Raw genomic sequence first — 15517 nt, forward strand, 5'->3', positions numbered from 1 at the left:
TGATTTAGGCCTACTTCACACTAATGACTAGTGATATTTACAATATTAACACAGTTAATCTGCTATTTAAGAGAGTAGCATTTATCCACTTACCTTCAAGAGTTTTTTTGCAGTGCTCACATGTGAAATGACAAGCCCATGGTTTGTCTTGGTCAACAACAGGCATGCCGAAGTATGCTTTGTAGGCCTCACACATTTTAGCAGATGATTCCACAGAGTACTTTTCCGATCTTGTCTTTATAAACTGACCACATATGTAGCAAAATGCGTCGGCTGGATGTATGCAACCTCTTGATGTCATCTAAATTGACTAAGTTGCTGTGTACTGTAAGGAAAAAGGATGTCTCTCCAAACTTGATAAAAATGGTCTTTATTCCATGCAGTATTAAAGTACAAGAGTGTACTGAGAATTCAGCAGAGCAAGATTGATCACCCGGTACCAGAGTAACACAATATATATACATTTACATTCCTAAGCTCTTCCTGTAATGGGTGTGGGGTGAAGTGTGAATACTGTCGTTATCAGAATCTGACTGGATATTGAATTCACACCTCTCTGTCTAGGTCAATTCCCCTTTGTCTGTGATGGCCATTGCCCATTTACTATGCAATCCCTATCAAGTAGATCCTGTCTTTCCATCTCTCAGGAAGGGCTATAGTGGCCCTATATAACTGTAGTTATACAGCTACCAACAATTCTGTACAGTCCCAGAAAGTTCTAGATAATTCTGGACAGTTCTAGAAACTTCTTGATAATTCTCACAATTCCAGAAGCTTCTTAAGTATCTTGAAATATTGTGAATATCCTTAAAAATAGATCAATTTCAAAATATCATTGTGCTGACCACAAAAGCAAAGTTTACAGGCAATAATAACTTTTTTCTATTCATTTAAGGTACAAACAATCAGGAAAACACACTTAACAACTGGGAACAATTCTTTTTTGAAAATTGTTACATGGTGTAATTTGCTCTCTAATAAACAATTTGGTTTCAGGAAAAAAACTATCCTGCAACCTTCAGCTCCACCACAGCAAAAATATATGGACAACTCATCTAGATCAGGGGAAATCTATAGATGTAATTTATATCGACTTCTGCAAAGCCTTTGATTTAGTGGTCCACGAGAAACTACTCCTAAAACTCAAATCCTATGGCATCTCAGGATCCCTCCACAGCTGGATTACAACAAGTGGTCAAAATAGGAAGCACCATATCCACCCCCGTCCCAGTTAAAAGTGGTGTTTCCCAAGGTAGTGTACTGGGACCAACACTCTTCATTCTCTACATCAATGACCTTTGCGATTACATCACAAGCAACTGTGTCCTCTTCGCCGATGATGTTAAACTCTTCAACACCACCAATAACACAACTACTCTCCAAAAAGACCTGAACTCTGTTTCTGAGTGGTCTAACACATGGCAACTCCAAATCTCAACTAGCAAATGCTCTGTCCTACACATTGGAGAAAAAGAATCTGAACTCCAAATACGAACTGAATAATCAAATTATCACAGATAATCCCCACTCGGTTAAAGACCTCAGTGTACTAATAACAAAAGATTTAAATGCCAAAGCCCACTGCAACAACATAGCCAAGAAGGCTTCAAGAGTTGTAAATCTAATTCTATGTAGCTTTTGCTCTGGCAATCTCATACTACTTACCAGAGCTTACAAAACTTTTGCCAGACCCATCCTCAAATACAGCTCATCTGTTTGGAACCCATATCGCATCTCAGACATTAACACCCTTGAAAATTTCCAAAGATACTTCACCAGAAGAGCCCTTAACTACTCGAAATAGAATACCTTACGACAGTGTTTTTCAACCGGTGTGCCGCAGCACACTAGTGTGCCGCAAGACACGGTCAGGTGTGCCGCGAGGCGGCTCCTGCAAGTGGGAGCTCCAGGGCTGAGGCTTCAGCCCCGGAGCTCCCACTTGCAGAAGCCGCCCCCCGGCTATTGCCCACCGCCGCTATTGGCACCACTGTTCCCCATAGGCTGCGTGTGTGAGTGCCCGCGCACCCCAAAATACCCCCCGTGTGCCCTTTTCCATGGGTGCGGGGGGGCGGGGAGGCGCTGGCAGTAGAAGGCGCTGCCCCCCGCCCACCGAAAGAAACGCGCGGAAGCTGCCTGCTTGAGCCTCGCGTTGCTCCACCCCGCTTCGTCCTGCTTGTCATCCTCCGTTGTGTTTTCGCGGGGGAGCGGCGGGAAAGCCCTGTGCCAGCCAGGAAAGCCGGGTTTGCTTTCCGTGAAAGCAGCGTGCCTTTTAAACACGCTGCTTTCCTGCATCTCTTTCCTGGGGGGAGGGAGTGGCATCAGCGGCTTTCGGCATCGGCGCCCACCCCTCCAGAAGCAGCAAAAGCCTAAGCAGCGGGGCGCGCTGTTTGCCTTTCGGCTCTGTTGCTGAGGCTTTTGCTGCTCGTGGAGGGGAAGGCGCCGATGCCGAAAACCTCAGCTATGTTTGGCTGCCGGGGGGGCAGGGAGGAGAAAATCCTCCCCCCCTCCAGGAGCAGCAAAAGCCTAAGCAGCGGGGCGCGCCGTTTGCCTTTCGGCTCTGTTGCTGAGGCTTTTGCTGCTCGTGGAGGGGAAGGCGCCGATGCCGAAAACCTCAGCTACGTTTGGCTGCCGGGGGGGCAGGGAGGAGAAAATCCTCCCCCCCTCCAGGAGCAGCAAAAGCCTAAGCGGCGGGGTGCGCCGTTTGCCTTTCGGCATCAGCGCCACCCCTCCACGAGCAGCAAAAGCCTCAGCGACGGATCGCGCCGTTTGCTTTTGCTACTTGTGGAGGGGGGGTTGGTGGTGCCGATGCCAAATGCTTTCCCTCCGCGGTGGGGGTGCAGGGCAGGCGCAGTCAGCCCCAGGAGACAAAGAGGGAATGAGAGAAAGGAAAGAGACAGAAAGGAAGGGAGAGAAAGAAAAAGTGAGAGATAGAAAGGATAGAGAGAAAGGGAATGAGAGAAAGGAAAGAGACAGAAAGGGAGGGAGAGAAAGAAAAAGAGAGATAGAAAGGAGAGAGAAAGAGGGAATGAGAGAAAGGAAAGAGACAGAAAGGGAGGGAGAGAAAGAAAGAGTGAGAGATAGAAAGGATAGAGAGAAAGGGAATGAGAGAAAGGAAAGAGAGAGAAAGGGAGGGAGAGAGAGAGAAAAAATAAGAGAGAGAACGAGAGAGAGAGCAACAGAGAGAGAGAAAGAACAAGAGAGAGAAAACATGAGAGAGAAAGAACAAGAGAGAGAAAGAAAATAAGAGAGAGAACGAGAGAGAGAAGGAAAGCAAGAGAGAAAAAGAGATAGCAAGAGAGAGAGAAAGCAAGACAGATAGGGAGAGGAAAGGAGAGCGAGAGAAATGAGAACAAAAAGGGGAGAAAAAAGGAGAAATGAGAAAATGGTTGAGGCAGAGAATGAGAGGAGAGAGAAACAAAAGAGAGAGAGAGGTGATTCTTGAAGCATATGGTAAAAAGCATCCAAATAATAAGAAAACCCCCCCAGCCCACACCTGTTTTTTGAAAAGAATAAAAGAGAAAAAAAACCCAGCCCTCAACTGGTTTTGGAAATTGTTCGAGTGTGTATACACACACACACATAAGGGGGGGAGAGAGACAGGGATGGAAAAAGAGGAGAAGTGAGAGGGAGAAGGAATGAGGGAAAAAGGGAGGAAGAGAGAGAAATGAGAAACATGAGAGAGAAAAGGGGGAAAGACAGGAAAAGTACCCAGAAATGAGACAGTGGTATAAATTTCAGGAGGGATGATTGATGATTGACTGTATTTATAAGGGGATGTTACATGGGATTGTATATATGAGGGGGTTATTTATGTATGTATGTATGTATGTATGTATGTATGTATGTATCTATGTATGTATCTATGTATGTATGTATGTATTTATTTATTTATTAGATTTGTGTCATTTTGGTTGGTGGTGTGCCCCAGGATTTTGTAAATGTAAAAAATGTGCCGCGACTCAAAAAAGGTTGAAAATCACTGCCCTACGAGACTAGACTTTCAATCCTGGGCCTAGAAAGCTTAGAACTAAGATGCCTTAAACAAGATCTAAGTATTGCCCACAAGATCATATGCTGCAACGTCCTGCCTGTCGCGACTTCAGATTCAACCATAAAAGCATACAACAGATTTAAATTTAATATTAACCTGTTGTGGTTGGCTCTGGCCCAGCTCCTGCCCCAAGGAATGTGGAGGTGGATGTGGGGGAAACATCCACATGCCACAGGCCTGTTTTGCTCCCGATAGAATCCCCCGATGAAGTCTCCTCTGACAAAGGAAGCATGAGTGGCAGGGAAGAGGAGAGTTTGGCCAACAGCCCAGGAGGAGATCAATCATCCTTTTCATCCCTGGATACTGAACAAGAACCTATGACGGACCCACGCATGTGTAGAGTGATGCATAGGAGAGAACAACTGAAGGATTATTACAGGAGATAAGTGAGGCCACCTGTGGTTGGGTGGGGCTGTTGTAATTAGTGCTACAGATAAAAAGAGCAGCGTGCTGGTTTAGCCTCGTGGAAGTTTATCTGATTCATAGTTCGTCAAGATTGTGGTTTGTTGTTTCCCTATTCAAGACTGCGTGTGGAATTTCTGGAGTTTTGGAATTGGACTCAATTTCCCAGTTACTGGGTGAGAAATTGGATTGCATTTGACCTGTGCCTTGTGTGTACCAGAAAATCCCTTTGACATTTAAAAAGGGATTTTTTTTCTGCTTTGCTGTTGATAAAGACTTTGTTTTTCTTCTATCGTGTGGTGTCTTTTTGGACTAATTACCCTGTAATTACGGGCGGTTGGGACACATTAACCGCTCCAAACTTGACTAAAAAATATGACTTCAGTAACTGAGTTGTCGAAGCGTGTCATCCCCAAACCCCCAACTATTTACCCTTAGATTATCCACGGTTGACCTATCCAGATTCCTAAGAGGTCAGTAAGGGGCAAGTACAAGTGCACCAGAGTGCCTTCAGTCCCATCCTATTGCTCTCCTATATCTTCTATACCTTTCTTCTATTCCTATATCTCTTCTTCTATTCTTTCATTGATATGTTCTATTCCTATATCTTCTTTTCTATTCTTTCTTAGATATATTTTACTATGAGTATCTTCTCTATAACCTTTATCATGTATTTTACTATGTGTATACAGTGATCCCCCGCTCGTTGCGAGGGTTCCGTTCCAGGACCCCCCGCAACGAGCGGGTTTTCGCGAAGTAGCGCTGCGGAAGTAAAAACACCATCTGCGCATGTGCAGATGGTGTTTTTACTCCTGCAGCGCTAGCGAGGAGCCGAAGATTGGGGGCGGCGCGGCTGTTTTAAAACATCGCTGCCGGCATGGGGGGCTTCCTAGCAGCCCCCCAAACCTGGGTTGGGGGTCCGGGGAGTGCTGGAAAGCCCCCCATGCCGGCGGCAACATTTTAAAACAACCGCGCCGCCCCCAATCTTCGGCTCAGGACTCAGCTGAAAAGCGCCGAGAGCCAGCGCCAGCGAACGGCTTGTCCGCGCTGGCTCTCGCCGCTTTCGAGCTGAGTCCTGGAGCGAATTCGCTTCAGGACTCAGCTCAAAAGCGCCGAGAGCCAGCGCCAGCGAACGGCTTGTCCGCGCTGGCTCTCGCCGCTTTCGAGCTGAGTCCTGGAGCGAATTCGCTTCAGGACTCAGCTGAAAAGCGCCGAGAGCCAGCGCCAGCGAACGGCTTGTCCGCGCTGGCTCTCGCCGCTTTCGAGCTGAGTCCTGGAGCGAATTCGCTTCAGGACTCAGCTCAAAAGCGCCGAGAGCCAGCGCCAGCGAACGGCTTGTCCGCGCTGGCTCTCGCCGCTTTCGAGCTGAGTCCTGGAGCGAATTCGCTTCAGGACTCAGCTCAAAAGCGCCGAGAGCCAGCGCCAGCGAACGGCTTGTCCGCGCTGGCTCTCGGCGCTTTCGAGCTGAGTCCTGGAGCGAATTCGCTTCAGGACTCAGCTCAAAAGCGCCGAGAGCCAGCGCCAGCGAACGGCTTGTCCGCGCTGGCTCTTGGCGCTTTCGAGCTGAGTCCTGGAGCGAATTCGCTTCAGGACTCAGCTCAAAAGCGCCGAGAGCCAGCGCCAGCGAACGGCTTGTCCGCGCTGGCTCTCGCCGCTTTCGAGCTGAGTCCTGGAGCGAATTCGCTTCAGGACTCAGCTCAAAAGCGGCGAGAATGAACGGCGTGGGCGGGCGAAGGGCGGGCGGCAGCGAGGAGTTTGCGTGGGCGGTGGGGAAACTCCTTGCTGATGCCTGCTGCTCGCCCTCCCGCCAGCAAGAGGGGGAAGACCCAGGGAAGCCGCCCAGCAGCTGATCTGCCGGGCCCCATCTACGCATGCGTGCCCATAGAAAAAAAGGGCACGCATGCGTAGATGGTGTTTTGACTTCCGGGTTCAAAAATCGCAAATTACCCTGTTCGCAATGGTTGGGGACGCAATAACCGGGGGATCACTGTATATATTTATACCCACTAAAACCCTCATTGTGTATTGGACAAAATAAAGAAAACAAAAACGCCCTCTCACATCCCCCTAAAGGCCCATTGGAGGCTGAAAATGCCTCCAAGAGTCTCTGTGTGAGCTGAAAATCAGCTGGCCATGCACGTGTGCATGCTGGAGCTGAGCTAGGGCAATGGCTCGCATGCCGGAAAATATGGCTGCGCATGCCACCTGTGGCACAGGTTCGCCACCACTGGTCTAGAACATCCTTCCTGAGGATGGAAAGCTTTTAACTATCTTTAATAAATAACTGGGAATTAAAACCTTATTGCAAATTACACAGAGATCTATGAGAAAAATCTTCTTACAATATCCCATTTATAGATACATTTATGGAAAATCTAATAATTATTCTTCAACCTTTTATAATCAACATTCAACAAGATTTTTTTTAAAAAAAACTTTATTCAATAGCAAATAAATTTTGATAAGGCATCCACCTATGGCAATTGTTATTATACATGTCCATTGGCATCCTAACACTTTGGTTTCCATTACACAAATAGAATGCTAGTGGTTAAACTCCCTTGGTTAGTCAGATTGAAAACAAATACATAATGAAGACCAAATCTGCTGTAAGCAGCCACATCAAGAAGTAATTCTGTACATAACATCTACTACAGGATGTACAATCAAAATTTCTTGATGAATAAATATTCTCTAAACAGTAACATCTATAAAGCCTATCAGTTAGCACATTATGTATATATGCTTCTATTGGTTCAGATGTAGGTTTATGCATATATATTTAAAAAGCATTTTGGCAGTCACCTTTTATAAAGAATCCCTAAATTCCTAAAAGTCTCAAAATTGGAGGTTTAACTTTAGCTCAGTTACACATGTTAACACATGTTAAAGGATAGTGTGGTACTATCCTTTATCATAAAGAATTGAAGACAATCCGTTTTTAATATTTTAATGACAATTTTGGAAGCATGTCATCAGTATTTTGATATCGCAAGATAGTCAGCTGACTGACATAAACCAGAAGAATACATTTACATTAAACAATATACAGTAAATGTTCTCAAAACTAGAAAAAATAAACTCTAACAACTTACACATTTTTCAGAATGGAATCTTACTTGTGTTTTTAAAACCCATAGTGCTATCCTACTGGAGAAAAATATCTTTCACAAATAGGCAAACATAAAGTACTTACAAAAGTAAATGTCAGTATCTCTGAATTAAGGGGTAAGTAAATACTTCTAATTGAAATGCACTTCACCCACTTCATTTTTAAATTTAATGTATCAGTTAACTTTTACTAAAGCAATTTTCACTAAAGCAAAGAAACACAATATTCTGGATAATTCAAGATCCCGAATATGGCACATTTTTCTGATCAACTGTACTATTAAGTAGTAAAAATATTCAAAAACTGCATTACAAGATATTCCACAATGATGCACACGTACAATGTAGTGTGTTGCAAGGAAGATATACTATTAAATTAAGGCATATTCAAATATTGTTCTAGGTTTATACCATTAAGCTAGGTCCATGTATAAATGATTCCAATAGAAGCAGTCTCTCTTCTCTAATTTGCATAATTTTTAACAGCAAAAAAGAAAGCTTATTTACTTTTTGATTACTTTTCATTACCACTGTAATTTTCAAGGCAGTAAGATATAAAGAAAAACTATGATATAAAAATATATGCTTTAAAGAAAACAGAAAAAATGCTTTTTCATTCACAGTTCAAGAAACTGCCTAAGGCGGGGGGGCGGGAATCCCCTATACAACCATGGCAAAAGAAAACAAATTATATGAATTAAATTCTGCTTTTCTTGATATTGTTTTTTTTCAATGAAGATTTTCAATGTTGTCCAAACCATGTCTGAAGTGGTATATTAGAATCCCCCAACTATTAAGAGAGATTTCTGCATAACAGTCTCCAAAGAGCATGCTTTATGTTAATGGATTTTATTGTGGTTGAAGTAGGAAAAGACTTTGAAACTTTGATTATAAAATGCAACATCTTTCTCTGATCCTCTTGGCTAGACTTTTCCTTTTCTTTTTTCCATTCTTTTCTTTGCTGTCTTCCATCTTTCTTGCTCTGATTTCTCTCATTAAGTCAAAAAATACCTAGGAGAAATATCAGTATCAATACATTTGACTGAATGCTTAAATATAATATGTACTTAGCTATTTCACTTAGCTATTAATTAAGCCAGGATGTATCTTTAGTTCCAAATTATATGCTGAAAGCCAGAATTTTTTTTGCTATATCTCAACAGCAAAAGCAAATTGCACAATTAACAATAAATTAATTTTATTGATTGATTGAACTTATAGGCCATCCAACTCCGAAAGGACTCTTAAATATAATAATTTAAAATTTAACACATGAAAAATACAACCAAAGACTAGTCTTTCAAACTAACAGTCGATAAACTTTCAAAAAAACTAATTGTCCATATAACATGCACTTCAATCATTCAATGCTGTATTTTATAGAGCAAATTACATTTGCTGATTCAGACTCTAGCATCAGACTTTAACAGAATTATTTGCTAGTCACCTTTTAAGTGCCATCACATCCTTGCTTATAGAAACTATTCTCCTTTCTTGTACTCCTTTTTCTAATTTTTTTCCTTGTTTTAAAAACTGCTAATGAAAAAAAATCAGAGAATTGGCTATCATGTCCTGCCAGAAAGAAAAGGGTCCATGCTTGCCCATCTCCCATTTCCAATGTTCCCTTCTCTTCCATATAAGCATGGGACAGAAATTGCTTTTGCAGCTAACTGCAAAGGACAATGAAGAGCAGAGTGATTCAGAAAGTCAGATTGGGGGGAGGAATGGACCATCTGCACCATTACTTTTATTCTCCTCTAATGCAAAATTGCTGTTCTGACTCAGTTCCCGAAACAGGACAAATCCTGCAACATAAACTCAAACGTTTCTTTTATTAAGAATGCCAGCAGCCCCAGCAAAAAGTTTATCTGACAGGCTAACAAGTCCAGCCAGCTGGCAGACTAATAGTTGTCTGCCACACCTATTCATCTCTTCCCCCTGCCTTTTATTCCCAGTAGTAGTGGCTCTTCCTTCCCCAGGACTGGCCCGGAACTTTCTTTCTTTCTTTCTTTCTTTCTTTCTTTCTTTCCTTCCTTCCTTCCTTCCTTCCTTGACTTCTATGCCACCCAATCCTGAAGGACTCAGGACGGCTTACAATAATAATATAAATACAAATACAAATAGATACAGAACAATAAGACGTTGAATACATTATCTAAAACTATAAAACCCATAATAAAGAGAACCAATTAATTATAAAACAGTCATAATCACATGCATACATTCCATTCATACGGTTTGGCCATGAAAGATGTACATTTCATGGCCCCCAGGCCTGCCGGCAAAGCCAGGTCTTTGGAACTTTCCACTGCTTTCCCCTTCTCTGCCTTCTGCACAGCCTGCATCAGGTACTGGGCCCAGCTGTTCCTCTTTTTCATCAACAATCCCCTGATCTGGAAGCTATTGACTCTCCATCTGAAGGTTGACAAACGGCCTAGGTTCCACTTCTCTCTCTCTCTTTCTCTCTCTCCCCCCCCTCCCTCCCCCCCTCTCTCTGCCAGCTCAATTCCCTTTTCCCCCTTAGAGCTCCCAGGTTGTCCTAATGTTTATACAGACTTCTATGCCTCCTCCTGCTGCTGGAGCGGTTGGCAGTCAACAGGCCACAACAGTTGCTTTTTTCATTTCCCAAACTCTGTTCTAGATGGAAACAGTTGCAGCAAAAATAAAGCAAAATATTAAAAGTAATATTTTAAAAAATGGAATTTTAGATTTTCATTACTTCTACCAGCTTTTTTAAACTTATCTTTCAGATTTAAAATTTTCTAATGTACTGGGATTTTTGTAGCCACTTTGGGAATAAATTTAAAAATAATTATGTTGGCAAATCTTATGTGAAAAGGATTAGACAAAGTGGGAAATAACTTTTACCTTGTCAACATTAGCTCGTGTTTTAGCAGATGTTTCCACATAGTTAACATTCCAATTGTCAGCTCTAATTTTTGCTTCTTCTACAGAAACGCGTCTTCTATCCTCTAAATCAGATTTGTTGCCAACAAGCAAAAATGGCACATTTTCATCTTCCTTTACTCTTAAAATCTGCTCTCTGGAGAACAAAAAGGAACACACACTTTTGATGAATACACTCATGGAAAATACAAACTGTGATATTTTGAACTAAATGTACTGTTGTAAATGTAAACAAGCTGCCAAGCATGTAGATTATCATCATGTGATCACAGGCATGTGAGTGTGCAATGTTTTGCCACAGCTAGAAGAGCTTTTACATGTAAAACATCCTTTCTGAGGCTATCCTAATTCCGGATTGCTAGTCATTTTCCCCAGATCTGTGAAATGATATAGCATGTTACACATGGTTATCTGGAGCATTAATCAGACATTTCAGTTATATGTAGCTTTCTGGTACCATTGTATCAGTTGGTGGATGTTAACAGAATTACCATTATAAAAAGGCAAGGAACTTATAGAACAAAAATTACCATCATTCAAAATACTAAAACACTCATCCAATTACCTGAAGTCAGCTGTAGCAGCAAAAGATTCAAGCTCTGTAATTGAAAATACACAGAGAAAACCTTCTCCGCTTCGAAAATAATTATCACGAATTGCAGCATAATCTTCCTGTCCCGCTGTATCTAATATATCAATTTGAACCTCTTCTCCATCCAGGACCACTCTTTTTCTGTAGCTGTCGGCTTTGGTAGGTTCGTAATCTTCTACAAACTGTTAACAAAATAGTCAATTCTATTCTAAAGAAGCAAATTTATTTAAATACAGGTACAAAAATTCATTTCTTGTTCAACCCTACTGAAACATTGGTGGGACATTCAGACTCAGAACGTAAAGTTTTGAAAAATAGTCACTTGAAAATTACCCATCACATGAGAGGTACTGTGTTCCAGTTCTAATAATCCAAATTCCAACAGACCCCAAAACGTAAGAAAGTAGCCAGTCTTATAAAAGACCAAAAGGCAATCTGGGGGATGCTGTTCAACAAGGCAGGCAGTTACAGAAAAAGCAGAACTCTCAAGTCCAACAAAATGAGATTGTTTAATGGGGAAAAAAATTGGAGCATGCCTATTCTATAAGATCTGATAGGGCACACAGAAATAATGTGAGAACGGCAAAAAAAAGTTTGGCTACATGCAGGGCTTTAAGATGACAACCAGCACCTTGAATTTCTTCCAGAAGCCTACAAGGAACCAGTGCAGCTTGCAGAGCAGGTGTCTTATTAGGCTTAGTGAGAGAAGTGATAAACTGCCTGCACCACTGTATTCTGGATCACTGGCAACTTCCAAACACTCTTCAAAAGCAGCTCCAGAATGCATTACAATAACCCAAATGGGAATTATAAGCCACAGTAGCATGAAGACTCAGCCCCCAAACAAGCAAGTAGTGCATAAGCTGGACTTGCAAAAAGTTTTAGCCACAATTGCCACCTTTCCTTAAGGAAAGGTCTTAAAACCCTGAGCCAATCTTAAATCAAATCCTATTTACAATTGCCTTAGGCAAAGAAAAAGTTTTTAATCACACTATTTCTGTTTAAACCTAGCCAGAAACAAAAATATGTTTTGTTTCAAATTTTGACTCTTCCAAATATAACTAAAACATCCCCTCAGCTATTTTATTTATCAAGTAATTTTCTTAGATTATATCTGAATTTCTTCAACCACTTATACCAGAGAAATGTATTAAGTACTGATGAATGTACTGTAATGGTTTCAGTTGCTCTCATAGACAACCTTGAAAACACATATATTTAAAGAAAAACATTTTGAATTCTTACCTCATCATACATGAATTGTAAAGTCAATGCAGATTTTCCTACTCCCCCACTGCCTACCATAATTACTTTATGCAGAGTCAAAGCATTTTGATTTTTAGGCTTATTTGTTGCCATTTTTACCTGCAGGTATTTCACACAAAGACCTAGAAAAAAAGTTTGCATTAATAGGATATAAAATATTCAGGGGGGGTTTCTGTTCCACAACTGAGACTGAGAACTACATATGGACTTCCAAATTAGTAAAATTACTAAAAATTAGTATATAGTAAAAATGCTATATACACAAGCAAATTAAATACTGAAGAATTGTTTTTATTGGGTTTTAACTCCTAAATACAGTATAATGAATAGCATAACTAAATAACCCTTAAAAGGACTGAATAAGTAGAGAATATTTGTGTAGGTGTATGCACTTTCAAATAAGTCATTTGGGTGAACACCTGAGCAAGCCCCTACAATTTTCAGAAGTGATTTATCTTTGCTTTTTTAGGCTGACAGGGACAGGCTCAATCACCCAACTAGCTTTGCTTAAAACAGCAGTAACTCCGGGTCTCCCAGTTTCTAGCTTGATGGCTTAACAGCTATTCCATACACTGGCTCTCAAGTCTACTAATGTGTACAACATCCAACAATAGGACCTTATTTAGAGGCAGCATATGTAACAGAAGAAAGCTACTGATTTCAGAAATCTGGATATAGTGTCTCAGAATAATTTGCTTAGTGCTTCACCTCAATAAAGGCGTTATAAGCTTTTCTTTTTTACTGGAATTGCTAACCCTTCCCAGCTAAAGCAAACCCCAGGTCTGTCTGGACTCATGTAGGCCCAGCATATTTCGCTTTGAGTAAGTTTCACACTGCAGGGGGGGAAACGAGCGCCTTACGCGGAAACGCTTCCATCACTTTTTTTCGGCGATACACTTCAGTATAACTAATAGGAAAGCAGCCCTGAAGCCGCCTTAATTAAACAACCAGCTACACGCCCACACAAGCAGCGTGGCGCGCCCATTGCGTTCAAGACATGGAAAAAGGGGGCGCCACGGCGGGCCATTCAGGAGGGAAAAAGCGAGGACAACCTATCAGAAAAGGGAAGAGCTCCGAAAAAGGGAAAGCTCCGCCGTCGGCCTCCGAAGACACTCCACGCCACACTTGCCCTAGACAGGCCCCCTTCTTCCCCTAAAACAGCACTAGGCTTAGAAGCGTCGCCTTCCCATTTCCCACTCACAGAAACCGAAAGACTCAGCAGATTGCACCCGCCCAGTTCTAGGCAGCCTCCAACTGACCGCGGTGTGGAAGAGAGCACATATTTACCTGCAAGGGATGGGTCAGGCAGGTCCACCTAAGGTAGAAGGAAGCAAGCAGCTTGTAGAAGCTATCTCCGTTTTTCTTTTCAGTTCCGGACCCGCTAGGGCGAGACCGGGACGGATAGATTAAGGGCGACACTGACTACAATCGCTTGCCGGCAGACGCGTCTCATCAGCCAGTCGGCTCCTCCTCCAGAAGAGAAAAATAAGGGGGAAGGCAAGTGGGCGGGGCCCAAAATGGGTTTCACGTGCTTTCCAAAGGGAGCCGGGGACGATCAAGGGTGAAAATGTAGAAAAGCATGGTGCTGCGCAAAGGCCAAGGGCTTTTTAAATTAAGAGGCCCCCATTGGTTATACATACTGAGGACATGGTGATGTCATTTTTTCTCCATCATTTCTGTGGTGAATGCCTTGTACTCAACAGCGCAAGGGAAATTTTGGAAATGAGAATTTTTCGAAGTAATTGTTCTCACCTGTGAATGACCCTGAGAAGTTCCAAATAATCTCTAAATTAAGAAAGCGTGTACCTCTCACATCTTCAGAGAGAAAAATCAATAGCAACTAGTTCAATTTAACATTCATAAAGATTTCACTATAAACTCTTTCTCGCAGGCAATCTTTTGTGACCCTGGTGCGAGAACAACCCATTTATTTATTTAATTTGATTTCTATGCTGCCCAATCCCGAAGGACTCAGGGCGGTTTACAACAATATAAAATTACAACAGCAATAAAAAGAAGTCAAGAAATAAAACAATCTGAGCCAATGCAGTCTGCGGAGTGATGGTGAGATATGGGCATTTCTTGGAAGGCCCAAGACTGCTCGCGCGGCTGCATTTTGGACAAGCTGAAATTTCCGAACACTCTTCAAGGGTAGCCCCATGTAGAGAGCATTGCAGTAGTCAAACCTCGAGGTGATAAGGGCATAAGTGACCATGAGCAGTGACTCCTGGTCCAGATAGGGCCGCAACTGGTGCACCAAGCAGACCGGGGCAAATGTCCCCCTCGCCACAGCCGAAAGATGATGTTCTAATGTCAGCTGTGGATCGAGGAAGACGCCCAAGTTGCGGACCCTCTGAGGGGGTCAATAATTCCCCCCCAGGGTGATGGACGGACAGATGGAAGTGTCCTTGGGAGGCAGTACTCACAGCCACTCCGTCTTGTCTGGATTGAGTCAGAGCCTGTTGGCACCCATCCAGACCCTGACAGCCCCCAGACACCGGCACATCACTTCCACTGCTTCACTGAGTGGACATGGGGTGGAGATGTACAGCTGAGTATCATCAGCGTACTGATGGTAACTCTCCCCATGCCTTTGGATGATCTCACCCAACGGTTTCATGTAATATATTGAACAGCAGAGGGGAGAGGACCGACCCCTGAGGAACCCCACAAGGTAGGGACCTAGGAGTCGACCTCTGACCCCCCACTAACACCGACTCTGACCGACCAGAGAGGTAGCTGGAGAATCACCGTAAAACGGTGCCTCCCACTCCCAACCCCTCCAGTCGGCGCAGAAGAATACCATGATCGATGGTATCGAATCAAGAATAATTAACTGTGATGAAAATAAATCGGAGAAGCTGATGGCACGATGGAATAAGGTGAAAGATTATATTTTACGTAGAATATTTGACGACAATGTGAAAAATAAACTTCAATCACTCTTTGTATGTAAAGGAATGTAAACCGGAGCTAAGGAAGAAATTAAAATTTAATGTAAATAACTGAACCCCCTAATGGTGGAGGGGTTATTGGTGTTGGGCACTTTTTCTTTAAGTTTTGTTGTTGTTGTTGTTGTTTGTTTGTTTGTTTGTTGTGGAAAAATTTAATAAAAAAAACTTATTAAAAAAAAAAGAAAGCCGCTGAGAGGTCAAGAAGCACCAGGACAAACCCGTGTCCCGGGCCCG

At 42.7% G+C, this 15517-nt stretch overlaps 1 protein-coding gene across 1 annotated transcript; it reads right to left on the reverse strand.

Moving 5' to 3' along the window:
- Positions 1–7387: 7387 nt before the first annotated feature.
- Positions 7388–13704, reverse strand: RALA (RAS like proto-oncogene A). The gene is made up of 5 exons (XM_070729506.1): positions 13617–13704; positions 12309–12451; positions 11037–11245; positions 10433–10607; positions 7388–8575 (listed from the first exon to the last, which is right to left on the reverse strand). The coding sequence occupies exons 2-5, from the start codon at positions 12420–12422 to the stop codon at positions 8453–8455; spliced, it is 621 nt and encodes a 206-aa protein (XP_070585607.1). The 5' UTR covers positions 12423–12451; positions 13617–13704; the 3' UTR covers positions 7388–8452.
- Between the last annotated feature and the right edge of the window lie 1813 nt (positions 13705–15517).

The sequence above is a fragment of the Erythrolamprus reginae genome, chromosome Z (assembly GCF_031021105.1).
Source record: "Erythrolamprus reginae isolate rEryReg1 chromosome Z, rEryReg1.hap1, whole genome shotgun sequence".
NCBI lineage: Eukaryota > Metazoa > Chordata > Lepidosauria > Squamata > Dipsadidae > Erythrolamprus > Erythrolamprus reginae.

Bases quoted from the DNA above. Each gene is read 5' to 3' on its own strand.
- RALA (XM_070729506.1), bottom strand. From the start codon at position 12,422: ATGGCAACAAATAAGCCTAAAAATCAAAATGCTTTGACTCTGCATAAA. The intron at 11,246-12,308 runs GTAAGAATTCAA...TTTTGTTAACAG, and splicing joins TACAATTCATGTATGATGAG to TTTGTAGAAGATTACGAACC. The intron at 10,608-11,036 runs GTAATTGGATGA...TTTGTTCTCCAG, and splicing joins GCTGCTACAGCTGACTTCAG to AGAGCAGATTTTAAGAGTAA.